Source organism: Topomyia yanbarensis, chromosome 3 (genome assembly GCF_030247195.1).
Source record: "Topomyia yanbarensis strain Yona2022 chromosome 3, ASM3024719v1, whole genome shotgun sequence".
In the NCBI taxonomy this organism is placed as follows: Eukaryota; Metazoa; Arthropoda; class Insecta; order Diptera; family Culicidae; genus Topomyia; species Topomyia yanbarensis.
The window spans coordinates 162,617,979-162,637,178 of record NC_080672.1 but is presented as its reverse complement, the minus strand read 5'-3'; the positions used below and the strand labels follow the sequence as shown (position 1 = coordinate 162,637,178).

Genomic DNA, 19,200 nt, shown 5'->3' with positions numbered 1-19,200 from the left:
CTAGCAAATTTTGACAGGAACCGAGCGAAACCCTGGCATAACTCGGACATCAATCTACATCAATCTTGCAAAGATCCTGGCAATTCCTACCTGGTAGAATTTAGCATGAATTGAACAAAACATCTGACAAAGATGTGGCAGGAAGCGTACAGAAATCTTGATCGTACATTGCTGGCTGGATTCTGGCTAAAAGTGAGCAGTAGACTGCCCAGAAAAATAATGAATTTTTGAAAACTCAATCGGCCCACCCCTGAGTCGATTCCTAGTCCCACCAGGAGTACTTGCTCCAAATTTGAAGCAAATCGGACAAGTCTAGCTACCGGACCAACGTGCTTGAAGTTTGTATGGGATTTTTCGACAATATACACGGAGAAAAGCCTCTTGCTCACATTTTCGCCGCTAGGTGGGACTGTATACATCAGATTATCACCAAAAGTGAAACTTAAGAAGATAATTTTATTATCTACAACTTTGTTGAAGACTGCAAAGCGATCCGACTCCAATAGGAAAAGTTATTAAACTTTTAACGAAGTGATGTCTGAGTCAGTTTTGCATGGGGCCTAGCAGTGCATGATAGTGTATCAGTACTAGGTTCTAACAAACTAAACATTTTTGTGGATTAATGGTTAGATTTAGCTGAATAGTATGTTCGGAAGAATTGCAGTACATACTACGAGTTATGTTTTGGTTAGAAAATTTTAGTTCAATCTGTGACCGCATAGATGGCACCAACACAAACTTTTCAATGGAGAGGTAGACTATCGAGATGTTTGGAAGAATTACTGCAATATTCTTGTTCTACAACTTTGTAGAAGACACCTAATTTCTATCTCTCTTCGTTGAAAAGTTAGTGTTGGCGCCATCTATGCGGTCAGATCTGGAACTACAATTTTCTAACCAAAACATAACTCGTATTATGTATTACAATTCTTCCGAACATACTATTCAGCTAAATCTAACCATTATTCCATAAAAATGTTTAGTATGTTAGAACCTAGTACTGATACACTACCATGCACTGCTAGGCCCCATGCAAAACTGACTCAGACATCACTTCGTTAAAAGTTTAATAACTTTTCCTATTGGAGTCGGATCGCTTTGCAACTTTGTTGAAGATAATAAAATTATCTTCTTAAGTTTCACTTTTGGTGATAATCTGATGTATACAGTGCCACCTAGCGGCGAAAGTATGAGAAAGTGGGTTTTCTCCATGTAAATTGTCGAAAAATCCCATACAAACTTCAAGCACGTTGGTCCGGTAGCTAGACTTGTTCGATTTGGCTCAAATTTGGAGCAGACTTTCCTGGTGGGACTAGGAATCGACTCAGGGGTGGGCTGATGGGGGTCATTTTTTTTCTGTCACTCTAGTGAGCAGCATCGGTTAGTTTAACCGTTTCTGTCAGAAACGGTTGTTGCATTTGAGCTAATTCAAATCGCGCAAAATACTGACAGAAACGCTGCCAGAATCAATTTCGCTTTGCTCAACTTTTGCTAACTTTCTGCTTGTCACGGTGACTGGGACCGAGCCCTAGCGAAAAGTTCGCAGAAGTTGAGCGAAGCAAAATTGATTCTGGCAGAGATTTTTTCAGCATCTTGCGTGGATTGTGCGAGAATTTTAGCAGAGAATTCTCTCAAATGCAACACCCCCTTCTGACAGAAGCGGTTAAACTAACCGATGCTGTTCGCTTTTTGTCAGAATCCAGCCAGGAAACGGCCAGCATTTCATTACGCTACCTGGTACATATGTGTCCGATAGCTCGATTCGTGCTAAATTATACCAGGTAGGAATTGCCAGAATCTTTGGACGGTTTATTTTCGAGTTATGCCAGGTTTTGCTGGGTTCCTGTCAAAATTTGCCAGAAAACGCGAGCGAAACCGAATTCGCCCTAGTTAAACTTTAAACTAACCCGACAGGATACAGGGCTGCCAAACCAAGACTTACACAAATCTAGCATAGCAGTCTGCCAGAAAATTTGGTGACTAGGATATCCTGAACAGGTCGTTACCCAGTCACCAAATCTCCTGGCAAAGACTGTTCTGCTAGGTGTGGCTCTTCCCAGTCACCGTGATAAGCAGAAAGTTATCAAAAGTTGAGCAAAGCGAAATTGATTCTGGCAGAGTTTCTGTCAGTATTTTGCGTGATTTGTGCGAGAATTCTGGCAACAATTCGGTCAAATGCAACAACCGTTTCTAACAGAAGCGGTTAAACTAATCGATGCTGCTCACTTTTACCCAGAATGCAGCCAGTAATGTACGGCCAGGATTTCTGTACGCTTCCTGCCACAACTTTGTCAGATGTTTTGCTCGATTCATGCTAAAATCTACCAGGTAGGAATTGCCAGGATCTTTGCACGGTTTATTTTCGAATTGTGCCAGAGTTTTGCTTGATTCATGTCACAATTGGGTCATTAAATGAGAAAAAAAATCTTTTTTTATTACATACATCGATAAAGCTCATTTTCGTGATTGCAGCAATGTTTTTTTTCCAACTTAGGAAACGTGAAAACAAAATTTAAATTTAAAATAAAGAAATATGTTGACAGTCTCGAATTTGACACTATCAGAAGCATTTGACATATCGAATTTTACGATAAATGATGCCCTGTCAGAAAAAATGAATACATGTTTTCCCGGTTTTCCCGCAGGGTTATTTTTATTTGACATACACACTATTGAGTTCTTGTCACCCGGTCTCACTAACACTTCTGCAGCTTCCTAGTTGAAAACAATCCCGTTTGCTTTTGCCGGCTTTGTTTATTATTTTCCACCAGCTAGTGATGTAGTATTTGTGTCTTGTGACGTGTACGTACATGAGCCGTAGAAAAGTCTATTCAATCCTAGGGGCAGATCACTTGTGATGCATTTTTAAAAATCAGCGAAATTAAATGTATTTCTTTCCATCAAAATAGAAATTCGTAATGAATTTTGCGTTGCGTGCAATGTATTTTGCGTTGCGTGTAAGACGTCAAAATCCTACAAAAAACCAAAGAGAATAGTGAAAGAGACGAAGAGTGAAAATCAGTCAAAACGGCAACACTCCCTTTATGATGATTTCAACACTAGAATTTTGGCAACCGCTTCTACAGGCAGCACTTTAAATGACTCCTATTATATTTTGAAAACAAACCGTATGTCGATCGATGGATTTGTTTATCAAACGATGTGCATTTCGAAACAAAGAGATGAAATAATTCTAAAGCTTATTTTTACTCATACATATACTCTAGAATGCACCTTACAATCACGATTGAGCTAAATTCTGACGAAAATTCAAATTTCTTTTTTGATAGAAGTACAATACTTATCTCCTCCAACTCAGGCATGAGTAATGTTTATTTACATTGCACGATTGGTCTGCTCAATAAGGTATTTTTGGCTTCACACTATTCGTCTCTTTCCCTATTCTCTTTGCAAAAAACCAGCCCTACATTCAACAAAACATCGAACAAAGTGGATCAGCGTAGGACGATTGTTAAGTAATCTTTTCTGCGAGGGAGTGCAATGTTGATGCAAAAATGGAAATTAAATGCATTTTTTCTAAGTTGATGCAAATTTGTTATACATTCCTAGAGTGATCTGCCCCTAGATTCAATCCATATAGTTATTTTTTTTTTTTTTTCATTTTGGGTGTTGTCTTGATAGGCCAGATGTAAACAACCGCAGTTTATGGTTGCCAAGTTTACATAAGATTTATTTTAAATTTTTTTAAAATTTATTAAAAAAAGCAAAAAAATCGTTTTTACGTATTATAACGAATTTTTTTTTTAAATAATTTTATTTTATGTATATTGGACCTAAAATTTATCGAATGGAACGGAAAACTATATATAGCTTAATGACCCAATTTGCCATAAAACGCGAGTGAAACCGAGTTCGCTCTAGTTCAGCTAACCCGACAGGATGCGCGCAGAAATCTGACAGAGCTGCTAAACCAAGACTGGTAGAAATCTAGCAGAACGGTCTCTGCCAGAAAATTTTGTGACTGGGTTATATCATACGATACGATTATAGGGTTCCCTCTAAGAACGGTTGATTTCAAAATCATCCAATGCAGGACGTTCGTTGGACCAATTTGGACAACGTCCATCGTTGGACCCGTGTTAAACGACCTTGAAACATTTTTTGGACGTCTCAGTGGATTGGAACCTAGGGGCAGATCACTTGTGATTCATTTTTAAGTATCAGCTAAATTTAATGCATTTTTTCCATCAAAATATAAATTCGTAGGACGTCAAACCCCACCCCCCCCCCCCACCCCTTCATTTCTAAAGTGATCTGCCCCTAGGTTGGAACGGAATCTGTCTTACCCAGTAAAGTCCAGCAGGAAATGAACTGGAATTCTGGCTGGTTCCAGTTCGTATCCAGGCTCCAGTGACACAACTGATTCTAACTAGAATCGGTTGTTTCACTGGAGCCGGAATACGAACTGAAACCAGTCAGAATTTCGGCTCATTTCCGGCTGAGCTTAACTGGGTAGTTTCTATCTGCGAATTGAACTTTCTCCGTTTGACCAGATTCTTTACAGGAATCATATGCTGGTAACCCTGTGTCTGGCGAATTCCTATCCCTTTTTAACATTTGGCAGCTGTCACAGTGTGCATTCTAAAGCTGTACTAGATTAAACGAGCGTCATGTCAAACGTCTACTAACCTTTTAAGCGGGTTTTATTTTCTGATTGTCTTTTTGCAAAACGAAGCATTTATTCTAGTATGGTGAAAAAAGTGATTTTCATAATTTTGTGCATTTGAAAACGAGAAGAAATCCTTTTGCTAGAAGATTATAATTGGCTACATCGTTAGATTTAGATTGGTGGTGTGTTTTATTCGCTAGCAGCCTATTTGCAACAGATTACAGCGCGTGGGATCAACCAAAGAAAAGGATCCTTCATATCGCGAAAACACTTCTTTTCTTCCTCTAATCACTGTCATCAAACTGGACGGAAAAGAAACTAAAAGCTGCAGCAGCAGCTGCGGTGGAGGAGTCAATGGCACGGGAAGTGTCACCTCCAGGAACCGGAAGATGGCACCGAAAAAAAAAGATAAGGATGTTGAAGTGCTCAAACAACCGAAGATTGACCATCTTCAGACAGATCACGAACTTTTTATGCAGGCTTTTGAAAGTGAGTAAATTTTGTCTTGTAGGCTTTTAAGCATATTTTGAAGTGCCATCGATGTCGCATATGTCGACATAGATCTTTCATTAGGGCTTAAATCGCAAATGTAAACAAACTGCGTTTTCGCTATTATGACATTATGCGACAAAAATACTACAAGATTGAGGTGAAAATTAGTTAAACTGGTTTTTAATTCGATTTATAATTAAAGAAAACAAAACGGCGAAACATGCATTTTCTTCGAGATTTCGACTTAGGCCCTTCTTCTCATATGGAATATAAAGGCTAAACTTACATTTTTAGACAGAACCGGGGCGTATGGTTATTATTCACAAAATTATTCTTTAAACGGCAGTTCTATTATATAAATGATACGCAATATCTACTATGATCATGTCTACTCTATAGTTATTGCACATAAACATTCGAATATTTCGATATTTTCATGAAATTTGAAGAAAAGATGCACGCCCCCTTTCATTTGCATTGGGTTTCTATGCGCCCATTTGCTGAGCCCTATTAAAAAGTATACTGTCAAGCTCGCCCATTTACCCAGCCCTACCCAGCAAGACAAAGTCAGTTCAGCCCATTTACCGCGCCCTTCTGAAAATTGTGTTCACGGTTTAGCCCTTTCGTAAATGGTGGTTGCTGAAGGGCGAAATCACGACTGGAATGCAAATTGGGCGTAAGCATTTTTTTAGTTTCTACCCACTAAAAGCACATAGGAATTAAATTCTTTGTTATATTGTCATAAGGTTTAACGAAAAATGCTTCCGGAAAAACACGGTCATAAAGTAATTTATACCTACAATAAAAACTACATTTAGAAAACCTTCGCCGAATATTGAAACTGATTTTTCTCCATTTGAGTACATTGCGACTTAGGCCCTAATGAAAGATCTGTGTCGATGTATGTGTTCGGTTTTTTTGAAGAACGAAGAAATGAAGGGATGTGCTTTGTTGAACGTCTGCAATGTTTTACTATGTGTTAATTACTTGTAACCACTAGTTTTCGAAAATTTATAACTCAATATTCGTAGTTTCCTTGACCCGACAAATGGTAAAACCACCAGGGTATCGTTCATGCTAAATAAATTACAATTACAATGTTTTTATGCGTAGAAAAATCTGTGGTTGTGTCCTGGTTAATCCGACGTTAATAAACGAGGATTTTACAAAAATGTAAACAAGTGCTTGTTTAACATTCCAACTTTACGGGGTAGTATCATTGACTGAAATCACGCTGTAATGAAGACCATGGCAAAAACTACTATAATACAGGTTTATGTTTAATTCCAGTGTTTGCCTCAAACATAAGAATTCGAAATGATCCGCGTAAGGTGTATATATGCATAATTGTAATTTATTTAGTATGTACGATATCTTGGTGGTTTTACCCTGGGACATGCAAAGTAAAAAAAATTAAATGTCACCGCGAACCGGCAATGGCCTATCATTGCGAATCGGACCTTTCTTGGCGATTTTCATTTTCTCGCAATGGACAGTATCTGGGTAGTATCAATATTCTGGGTATACAGAAGTTGTTCTTGGAAAATATATATTACATGTTTTTAGATACATGTATATGCACTGAATTAAATATGCAAAATGTAAGTACGGTACGTGCATTTTGTTTATTCTGCTCAACAGTTATGGTTAATGTTGTTTTGCGCAAATCATAAACAATAACAAATGTATGGAGCGTCCACCTGAAACTTGCTACCACTTACTGTGAGGCAGCAAAATTCACTGACGTCTTTCAAAGCGGTGCTCAATAGAGCCTACTAAACGAATCCTCAACTTGAGACTAAGTTTGTGAAAATCGGTCCAACCATTTCCGGGAAACTGACGTGAGTTCGTCAATTTTGAAAGATGGCCGCTTTTCCCGGGTACTTCCGGAACCGTCTATGGTGGTCAATGTAGTCAACGAAAGTTTGGTTGACCGTCGGTGAACTAGAACAGCAAATTTAAATTGTTTGAGAGACATTTTAGCGAAATTTTTACCTTTTTGCCTTTCTCATATAAAGAAAGGCTATGCAATCACTGTAAAAATCGACTTTTTAACCGACGCCCGGAGGGCCGAGTGTCATACACCATTCGATTCAGTTCGTCGAGATCGGCAAATGTCTGTGTGTGTGTATGTATGTGTGTGTGTATGTGTGTGTGTCATTTAAACTCACACAATTTTCTCAGAGATGGCTGAACCGATTTTCGCAAATTTAGTTTCATCTGAAAGGTATAACGCTCCCATAAGCTGCTATTGAATTTTTAGTTGATCCGACTTCCGGTTCCGGAGTTACGGGTTGAAGAGTGCAGTCACGCAGCAATTTCCCATATAAATTGGTACCACCATGATGTTCAAATGATGTAAAACATATTAAAATTGATGTAACATTACTCTAGTTTGCGGGTCTAGATCACTAATGATCAATCAAAGCAGCTTTGACCACATTGGCCACCTATGACGGTTCATGCCGCCCCCGGGGAACCCGCCAAGTTCCTAAGCTAATATCACACCCATTCCCTAACGAATTCTCTCCCTATTGCAATGAAAAGATACAGCCCTTCTCTTCTCTATGCAAATGAAAGATACAGCAATGCCATTGACTGCTGCTGAATTTGATTCGGTTCTGACTCTTGCTTCCGGAGTTACAGGGGTGTTAGTAAGGATACACTGGAATTTCCTATATAAATCGGTACAATCGTAATACCTCAGGGGCTAAAAACTATCGAAATGGTCACCAAATTACTTCTAATCGCAGATCTAGAGCACTGATTACCAATCAAACATTTTTTGAATATATTGTCCACTATCGACGATTCCGGAAGTCCGGAATTCCGGGCATATTCCACAATTAATGTCACATCGGTTCTTCGGTGATGACTGACCCGATTTTCTCAAACCAAGTCTCAAATGGAAGGCAAAATATGCAGTTGAGTATTGCGTCGCCGCACCTCCCCCCGCCTTGCCCTTACACTTCCCTCCTTCATCACTCCCCTCCCCTTGGACCACCCTCATGCCCGCATTTCCTTCATCAACCCCTATACCGAAATAAGATGAAGGATTTCTGACTCATCCTCCACTCCCACTCTACTAACCCCCCATTCCCTCCACTTTCAAACCCATTCCACCAACATTTCAAAATATAATCACATGAACATAACATTGAACTCATGCTGATTAAGCTAATTAAATATTATTCTTTTGCCTTTCTCATATAGAAAGGTTATGCAATTGCTCCAAAAACCGACATATAACATTCGACTCAATTCGCCGAGATCGCAAAATATCTGTGTGTATGTATGTGTGTATGTATGTGTGTATGTATGTATGTATGTACGTATGTATGTATGTATGTATGTATGTGTGTGTATGTGCGGATTTGTTAACAAAATGTCCATATCAGTTTCTCGGAAATGGCTGAACCGATTTTTACAAACTAAGATTCAAATGAAAGGTATAATATTCCCATAGGTTGCCTATTGAATTTCATTTTCAACCGACATCTTGTTCCGGATTACGAGTTGAAGAGTATGGTTACAAAACAAAATTTGTTGATTTGTCCACATCGGTTTCTCTGAACCGATTTTGACAAACTTGATTTTAAATGAAAGGTCCATCAGCTGCTGTTGAATTTTGTGTGGATCCGAGTTCTGGTCCCTGAATTACAGGGTGATACGTACGATCACGCAGCAAATCCCGATTCTAACGAATTCTGCGATGAATGTAAAAAGGTGATTTTTTTCCAAAATGTGAACACAATTGTTGAATTTGTAGATCTAGGTCTCCAACAGTAATTCAAAGTCTCTTTGGCTACACTGGCCACCATCGACGGATTCGGAAGCATCCAAAAGCATTCAGAATAACGGTTATATTGGTTTCTCGAAAATGGCTAGACCGATTTGATCAACTTAGTCTCAAATGAAAGGTGTTGCGTCCCCGGAAACTGATATTAAATTCCATCTCCATCCGACTTCCAGTTCCAGAGTTACGGGTTGTGGAGTGCGATCACATAGAAAACTCGGATTCAAACCGATACCGCGATGAATGCAAAAAGGTGCTCTTATATATACTTACCAAGTGTAATAAGAATGAAAGACATTTCCATAATGTTATATTGTACGAACCAGCTATTAAATCATAGTTTGGAGAAATGAGAAAGGCACAATTGCACCTCTAGGTGGATTAAAACAGGTTTTTCAGTTCAATATTACCGTGGCTGTTTTTTCTTTTACAAAATTTTAGAACTCGAATAATGATTTATTTTCCTGTATATGGTTGTCATGTGATGTATAATAATAAAATGTAATATATGCATTTAAAAGTTTTTAATGAATATAAACAACGCACACATTCTCGTGATTCATGATTGAGAAAGGCACAATTGCACCGCTAGGTGGATTAAAATAGGTTTTTATTTTATCGGTTTGAATCGCAATTTGCTATGTGATCGCACGCTACAACCTGTAACTCCGAAACCGGAAGTTGGATCGGGATGAAATTAAATAGACATTTACAGGGGCGCACCACCTTTCATTTGAGACTAAGTTTGGTTGAATCGGTCTAGCCATCTCCGAGAAACCGATGTGACTGTTATTCTGAATTTCCGCCGGGGCTTCCAGAATCGATGATGGTGGCCAATGTGGCCAAAAAGACTTTGAATGGATGTTAGTGACCTAATAATACAAATCGAAGCAGTTGTGGTCATATTTTGGAAAAATTTTCACCTTTATACATTCATTGCAGAATTTATTAAAATCGACATTTTCTGCGTGATCGTGCTTACCACCCTGTAATTCCGGAACCGGAAGTCGGATCCATCAGAAATTCAATAGCAGCCTATGGGAACGTTGTATCTTTCATTTGAGACTAAGTTTGTTAAGCCATCTCTGAGAAAAATGAGTGACATTTTTGGTCACATACACACACAGACGCACATACACAGGCTCATATTGCCTCACTTTCCCCTATGTTGTAATTACCCAGTAGGAACAGCCTTATAATCTAGTTCCTGTGTGTCAAGCCGTAGTTTTTCATACTCTTGGGAAATACTTTGGTTGCTGGTGTTAGGGTTGTAGGGTGTAGACAATATCGATGCCGACGTAGAGGTGGTTGATTCGAGTTTGTACGACGAGGAATTTAAATCTTTGATTAATTGGCGTATATATCAGAATTGGTGTCGCTTTTATACCTTTCAGAATATACAAGCCGATTCCACTGCAGGACTTACTGTGGTGACCTCTACTTGATGGTTATGTTTGATGAAATTGTAGGACGGTAAATGTACTGGTCCGATTGGGCTGGATAACTTCTTCTTAGTTCCAGTTACACCGAACAAATGGTACTGATTTTTATGCAGAGCAGGATTAAGGGGTTACATACCTTTTTGTGAGAAAAATTTCAAGAAAGTTTGAATTTTCGTAAAGGCCTAAAGCAATGATTTCATTACATCAAACATATCGTATTTTGGTAGTACATTTTTCAGTGAAATAAATAAGCATAAGTTTATAAAAATGTATTAATAATTAGCGGAGTTATCGCTTTTTCTCCGAAACCCTTTTTTATTTAAGAGGTTTTCGGTGATCACGATTGAAGACCAATAGACCCATACTCGTTTCGATGGCATGCTTCTAACGTGGCGGTTAGGTTAGACACAGCAATTCCGAAGTCGACTAGCGTATTGAGTTTGTCTGCCCTTGGTATTGGTAGTGATTGTACCTTCCCGATTAAAGATTGCACGATAATCTCGGGTCTTCCGAAGAGCATTTTTAATGTGCCTATGACCCCGTCCACATTTTCAGGATGTTAAAGCCAACTTCTGATCGATTCCAACGCTCGGCCGCGCAGGCATCGTTGCAGGCGAACCATATTCTCGGCCGAGGAATAACCGCACATTTCAGTGGTGCTGGTAAAGGTAGCATAAAACATTAGCCATTCTTCGGGAGAGCCACTAAAGACAGGCAACTCTTTAGAAACAGCCTGCCTCGCTGCCACTTGGCCACTTGTCAGGACGGCCGTTTCGACAACGCAGTTCATCGAGCGCTTTGAGTGACTCAGAACACCTTCTAGGGGCGGAGCGGTCGGTATCTCAGGCAATTTATCCGCATGTATACTATCCAGCCATTTCTTCACTTCGTTGTTGGAAACATCAGCTTGCGATGCTGCTTCGCTTTCTGATGCTTTTGACTTTGCCAGATCGCTGAGAAGCTTGATTTTCTTTTCAAGAAATTCCCGTCGTTGTTGCTCGCGATATCGCAGCCGCTCGCTCTTCTCTACGTATATGCTTCTCCTCTTCCAACCGCTGCAGTTCCAGCTTTATCTTTGCCGCTCGGTGAAGGTATTACGTTCCTATTCTTTTCTGGAGTTGACTGTTCCGTATTGCTAGTTATTTTCATTTGTTTTAGCATCATTTTTGTGCAGCGCTTAAAGCAGCAATTCATGTGTTCGATGGCTCCGATGACTGCAGCGCATGCGAAATGGGACCATTTTTGGCAACCATCACATTGTACCATTTCTTGATCGTCGGGTGCATCGCATTCTTGGCAGCTATTTTCGACGGCTCCGCTATTGCTGTTAGTGGAATTTATTCCCAGCGGCTACTCTGTGTCGCTCTCCTCCTCGACGATGTTTTTGTCCGATTTCTTGGGCATCGTTAAACGAGATTTTTAATTTGTTGGTTTTTCCAAATTAAACAACGGTTCCGGGATCGCAACAAACTTTAATTGGGTTTGTTAAAAATCTCCTGCAATGACCTAATTATAATCATTCTGTTTTTGTAGACAAAGACAATACCTCGTCTTACTCGGGAAACCTCGTCTTACTCGGGAAACATAACCTCCAATTAGACCAGGTGATCGACCCTATCATTGTTAATTCAATTTATAATTCATATTCAATTTATAGTTACCATAACATCATTTCACCTTACCTCGTGCTACTATTAGCTCAACTGTAGCTTATCTGAGTTTCAGGTATATGAGTAGCCTTAAAAATATCTATAGAACGTTGTAGTATCGTTCTAGCCGGAAACAACCGTATAATTCACCGTCTCGTTCGATAATATCCGCTGCTTGATAGTTTCCACACCGAACTCTCCACGTATGACGTTTATCGCTGTCGTGCTGTTGTAACCTTGGTGAGGGGCTTTTCGAAGGATTACAATACCGGGAATGCAGTTGTAAGCAGTTGGCATGTAACTCAAATGTTTGAGCATAACGGCAGCTACCTAAATACTTAAATAACTTTAAATTAGTTTGTTTACCAATAGGACTAATATTGTACTTGAACCAAAATTAATTAGATTATTCATCTTTTAATAAAAAACATTTACGCCTAATGTGGCTACGCCACATCGCTTCAGGTCGCGTGCTGTCCGACATCCTCCGTCCGTCGCTCCGTCGGACTTAAACTAATTTATATCCCCTATGTTTGAGTAATCCGGGCAAACGAGTGGATAACAGGTTTGCTTGCGAGGGGCCGCCGATTCCGCTTAACTATTGAAACGCTGTATGGAAAACCAAAACTCATTGGCGATTATAATAATAATGGCCAAAACAAAACATACGTCTAGTGGATCGCAGTTTTGCACTATACTATACTAAAACGTAAGTCATAGCCAAATATCCATAATTGTAAAAATGAACAAGCAACAACTTTTTCTTAGTAGAAATATGACAGACAAATTATATGTTATTATTTATATATTTAGTATTAAATTATATGCCTCGGAAAAAATAATTTTGTTATGTTTTGTCCTATAAAAAAGTTTGCCTTTCAATATTCTGCCTTCTGAAAAGTTTGCCTTTTAAATTTTCGCCTTCCAGAAAGTTTGCCTTTTGAAAGTCCGCCTTTTGATTTTCCAGCCGTTTGAATTCGGCCTTATGATTTTCAGCCTAACGGCCTCGACCCCCCATTATACATATAACGCTGCCTCTCGTTGTGTTCCTTAAGAAATGTGAAACACATTATCCAATGTGTTTTTGTTACATAACATTTTGTTTTGTATAAGTTGAGGGCGATATTGCGTTTTCCAGCATACAATGTAATTTTTTCTTAATTTGTAACATTTTGTGTTATTTTAGGTGATTTTCAATCTTTTCCCCGATTGATTATGTGATCTTCAATCAATCAATGCTTTAAAAGTGCTTACAGTATCCATGCACTCAAAAAAATTTAAACGTTATGCCTATTGATTTTACACATAGATTTTTGCAACTAGCGGTGATAACATTAGCATTTCTTCTTCATATGGATTTTAAGTGGTTTGAAGCAAATAGAATTAACGATTGGATTTTTATCAGTGTATAGATATCACACTTGTCCACAAAGGAAAGTAATTTTTTAAATCCGTTTTTTATAAAAGAGAGTCTTTTTCTTGTGTATCTCGTCAATATAGAAGACATGTACTTCGGCTAATCGCCCGAAGAATTTCGAAAATTTGCTTTTGAGTATGGAGTACAAGTCGGAGTCAAAATAGGTACCGGGGTATTGAGACTGAAATATAATGGCAAGTGTGGAATAATTACAGTGCAAAGTCAATCAGCACATTTCATAAGGACACCTGGAGTAATATAATTTTCATGAACAATAATTTTCTGGCATTCCGCCATCTTACCCCAGAACTGGGGGAATGCATCATACATTTTAATAAAATTCAGAGATGCCAGACTGCCTTCTCATGCGGGAGAAACCCATTTGGCATAGTCATTTGGCATAACGTCGTTTGGCATAAAGTCATTTGGCATAAAGCCACTTGGCATAATAATAGCGCGATTCAAGTGGTCATTTGGCATAAAGGTCATTTAGCATAAGCGATTAAAACAAAATTAAAGATAGATTGCCATTTGGCATAAGGACCATTTCGCATAATGCCCATTTGGCATAGACATTTGGCATAATAGACATTAAACCTAATTTCTCAGGTCTATTTGATTAACATGTAACCGAAATAATAGGATACAAAATCGGTAATTTTCTGGTATGCAGTTTCCCGAATTACCATTGCACGATATGGACTAAAGTCGAGGTAATTTTCTGGTATGCAGTTTCCCGAATTACCATTGCACGATTTGGACTAAAGTCGAGATTCACTGGTTGGTCAATTTTTAACTGAACCGCTTTTTATTTGGACCTCCGCTAGTTGGATCTGAATGTCAAAATCTCATATCAAATTCACTTTGCCAATCAAACTGACAGTAATTAGAGATTTGACCAGATGCTTTTTCGGTCCAACTAGCGAATGAAATTCGTTAGTTGGACGACTGTACACAAATTGCCTGAATTTTCCGGAAATACAATAAAATTACAGTCAACACTGAACTTGTCCTAGAAGACCTGCTAGGCAGCCAACTGCGCTTTAGCTTTCCACTTTCTATTGAACATGAAAATTTGTTTGAATTTTATTCATTTTATGATTTTCTAAGAGTTTACATTATTCTGAATATTGTCAATTCTTCGAAAGTTTTCGATTTCGATAATAACTTAAAGCGTCTGAGATTTTGCCTTCTTTTACATATATGTAGTAAATTGCTTTTAACTTTTAATTTTATTGCGTTGAGCTTTTTTCTTCTTGTGAATATGAACTAGTTGAGATTTGTCCCTCTTTTGAATTTAGACAGGAAACAAAAGTAAACGTCAGAAGAACAAACATTCGGAAAGCAAGATACTATATATCTCGAATTAGATTTCATATTGTATAAAAAGTAGTTAGGTTAAAAAATTGCAGCAATCCAAATATTCGTAAATGGAATGGTTAATACAATGGTTCTTCTTCGCTCTTTCCCTCTAATTGATTTGACATGAGATCTGTAGTTTTAAACTAGCGTATCATTAGCAGATTACAATTACAGATTTTTTGTTGCATGACATCTCACAAATTTTTTAACTTCCATGCAAGATGACCAACATAGTTCTAAACGCAAATATTCTCAATGCACAAATTCCATACTTAGTTTAGTTTTCTATGTAATCAATCTGACACAGATATATTCTTCGTCTCACTGAAGTTGATTCCTTCTTTAAAACATGAGTTCTTGGAATCGTACTTATTTCAGTGAATCAAAACGCCATAAGCATTTGAACGGGTATTTCATACTTTATGCCACATGGCTCTTATGCCAAACTGCCGTTATGCTAAACGACTTTTATGCCAAAAGACCATTATGCCAAACGACCATTATGCCAAATGACTATTATGCCAAATGGCCTACTATCATTTTTTTCGGGAGCACGTCGTTTGGCATAAGTTCGTTTGGTATAAGTTCATTTGGCATAATGTTCATTTGGCATAACAGTAGGTGACACATACGGTCGTTTGGCATAATGTTCATTTGGCATAATGGTCGTTTGGCATAATGGTCATTTGGCATAATGGTCATTTGGCATAATGGTCGTTTGGCAAATTTAAAAAATACATTGAATTTTCATTGATATACTCGTTTGCCCGTTTTACCCAAAATTAGGGGTTGACTCCTTCTTTCAAAAATGAGCAGCTCTTTTAATCTGTATGTTTAATAAGTTTGCTAGCAAAGTGTTGATTTACTCGTTTGTCCGGTTTACTTAAACATAAGGATTGATTCTTCTTTCAAATATGAGCAGTTATTTGAACCGTCAACGACTAGTAACAGAAAATTCAATGTATTTTTTAAATTATGCCAAACGACCATTATGCCAAATGACCATTATGCCAAATGACCGCATGTTTCACCTACTGTTATGCCAAATGAACTTATGCCAAACGACGTGCTCCCTTTTTTCTTATGCCAAACGGGCATTATGCCAAACGACTTTATGCCAAACGACGTTATGCCAAATGACTTTATGCCAAACAGGTTAGCCCCTTCTCATGCAATGCGTTCTATTTTGCGAGATCTACCTAAATCAAAGCTGTAAAAAACTGAAAACACCGCAAACTAGCCCCGGTCTCCCCTACACGTAATTTATTCACATATGCTCGAAAAAATATTGCAACGGTCGTTTCAAGAGATTTTTAATGTACATCTGTTTCAAAGCAAAAGAATATGCAATTTGTTCATTTTATGAATAAATGTCATAAGACTCGTCTGATCTCTGGTCCATCGCAAGTAACTACACTTGTAGGCACATGCACACGTGTTTGTCAAAAACATCATTGTAGAAACCCGAAGATATATTTCGTTAATTTCTTATCACAGATCAATACTTCCTTTAATTGTTCTAGTGGTTTAATTTATAATGTGCAATATACATCACATGGTTAAATTATAACCGGTTGCCGACCTACATCTACACCAATCATGCCAGAATCACATCAACAGCTTAATCCAGAAATACAAGAAGTCATCCAACGAAATTCGAATAAAGAGCAATTTGAAATATTCCTCGTACAAATAACTTTTATCCGAAGATTCCGTTAAGTATCAACACATTTGAATTACCGGCTCTTAAAGTATGCTACATCTCCCCGTTCTGTCCCAGATATTACCCATCGATCTTTTTTAAATGCAAGCGTTAGTAGAGCCTTGGCAATAAATAATCATATTGATTTTATCTTTCAGAGCCTACCCAAATTTACCGTTACTTACGTACGCGTAACATGATATCGGTAAGTGTTTGCCATCGAATCACATCCAATTGTAGCTAAACTACCTATGTTCTTCCCCTAGCCAATATTTCTGAACCGCAACTTATCATACATGCGCCATCGAATGTCTCGATCGCACAAAACGCGAAACATATTCAAAATCGACACTATGCTAGCCCAGAAGATGAACAAGATGCGCAACGACAAGGCAAGTGGGATATCTCTCACAGGTGAATATCTGACCTTGCTGTTCCTGGGATTCTTCGACAAAACACAGGATGACGATGCAATAGATGTCTCTAAAAACAAGGTAGAGATCACCGAAATTGGTGCAAAAACCGTTCAGGTTGAAACGGTGCTTTTAAAGATCTCACACAACAAACGTAAAGATATCTCATCAGCCCTGATGCAAGTCGCAATTGGAAAGTCCGATGTTACAGTCAACCCCACCGAAATGCCTCCAGATGGAAAGGTACCGACGATAAGCATTGCGACTGAATCGTTTAGTTCTGTGGGAGTAAATCAGGTCACTGGTCCACAATTGTCTTTTCTTCTACTGTTTAGGGTGCATATGCATACGAGTGGGGGCAATGGTTATTGTTCCATATCAAACGGTGTCGATGTTTATGAAAATTGTGGAAGCGATGAAGAACCAGCTGCCAAGCGGCAAAAAATCAGTGGTACGACAAGACTGTATGGCACAGAGCTGATTATATTTGATAAGTATGGTAGGTGTTTACTAAAAGAGGGGGACTACGAGCTTACAGTGCAAGAGATTCTACCGCACCAACAACAACTGCAAAAGTACAATTCACCTAAGAAGAATTCAACATGGGAAACTATCCAGCCAATCAACGGTGACCGGATTAACGTGGACATTTTGGATATATATAAGCAACACAATGGAATGGATGACCAGAATCCAGTTCTAGTATTCAGTAAATCTCCTAGTTTGAAATTTCGATTGCAATGGACCAAAGAGGCTCTACCAGGTCTAGTGGACAGACCAAAACCTATCATGATCAATTTGAACAACAATGAGGGTAACGATAAGGAAAATCACAAACCTGAAAAACAGCCTTCTTACAGAAAGAACCTCAACATTAACATTAATAACAACAGCATTCTAACTCCCGCTGCAGTGAATGGACATGCAAACAGTGGATGTCTGATGGATGCGAATACTACTGCACTAGTGGCTATAGGTGCATTAAGTACTACAGCTAATTCATGCGTTCCTTCAAACGAGTTGAAGCGTTATACAGATGAACCCAAAATAGATCATATCATTTATCAATTTGTGTACAACAACAACTCTCGCCAGCAAACGGAAACCAAATTGGATTTTCACTGTCCATGGTGTAGCTTGAACTGTAGTTCACTTTATCCATTGTTGAAACATCTTAAGCTATGCCATGCACGATTTATATTCACCTACATTCCGATACCCAACGGAGCTCGAATTGACGTCTCGATCAATGAGCTGTACGATGGGTCGTATAATGGATCACCTCACGATTTATTGGACACAGTTAGTGCATTTTCTCGCCGTGGTCCTGTACGAAGGACAGTTGTCACAAATTTGCTCGTATGTAGACCACGGCGTCAAAAACACAGTTTGGTAGAATTCATCGAATGCGACGAAAACGAATTCGATAGCCAGCGACCCTTCATTACTGGACATAATCGGTAAATTTTCTTTGAAGAATGGTAAGGATGAGGTATTAATCTATAATATTTTTATGTATAACTAGGATGTACCATCACACAATGACCTGCTTGCCGGTTCACCCGAAGGAGCTAGATATTGATTCAGAAGGCGAAAGTGACCCATTGTGGTTACAATACAAAACCATGCAAATGATCGACGAATTCACTGACGTGAACGAAGGTGAAAAAGAACTGATGAAAATGTGGAATTTGCACGTCATGAAATATGGTTATGTCGGAGACTGCCAGATACCAATTGCATTGGAAATGTTCATTGAATGCCGTGGGAGGGAGTTATTGAATAAGAACCTATATCGCAACTTTATTCTGCATATGTCTTCAATGTTTGATTTTGGTCTGGTATCGCCAGAAGCAATGCAGAAGACGATTAGAAAGTTACAGGTGAGATGCAAAGAATAGCAATAGAGTGCTGCAGCAAGTAATTAATATTTTTGATTTTAGAAACTACTGTTTGAAAGTCCTGATCTACAAAGGGAGGTGACTATAACGCGAAAAGAACAAATGGAATACTGGACCACAGTGACAGTTCACAAACAAGTTCAGCCAAAGACGGAAAAAACTGCGGATAAAGCAAGCGCGGGCGCTAGCGGAACTCCGTCTACACCATTACACAAATCCAGCGCCAGTGGTTCAGGGACTGAAAAGAAAGTGAAACCTACAATCACTCCCGCCAAGAACACAGGTTCTCAAACGAACACAGCCTCATCGATGGCGGACAAAACTGGTAAATATTGTGCTTGTTTGAGTTGATGTTGTGTGTAGCTATTCTTAGTCGCCGCTTCATGCTCATTCAAT

The 19,200-nt window shown here is 38.7% G+C and overlaps 1 protein-coding gene across 4 annotated transcripts in view; it reads left to right on the top strand.

The window, feature by feature from the left end:
• LOC131691142 (polycomb protein suz12-B) overlaps positions 1 to 19,200 on the top strand; it is a 171,322-nt gene that overhangs the window by 151,274 nt on the left and 848 nt on the right. For 2 of the 4 annotated variants that reach the window (XM_058977330.1, XM_058977329.1), the window contains exons 1-5: positions 4,627 to 5,119; positions 16,649 to 16,695; positions 16,757 to 18,363; positions 18,429 to 18,786; positions 18,847 to 19,129. In XM_058977330.1, the coding sequence (XP_058833313.1) occupies positions 5,020 to 5,119; positions 16,649 to 16,695; positions 16,757 to 18,363; positions 18,429 to 18,786; positions 18,847 to 19,129 (2,395 nt within the window). In that variant the 5' untranslated portion in view covers positions 4,627 to 5,019. Of the gene's footprint in view, positions 1 to 4,626; positions 5,120 to 16,648; positions 16,696 to 16,756; positions 18,364 to 18,428; positions 18,787 to 18,846; positions 19,130 to 19,200 lie in introns of those variants that run through there. The other 2 variants (XM_058977332.1, XM_058977331.1) reach the window with 1 other exon arrangement.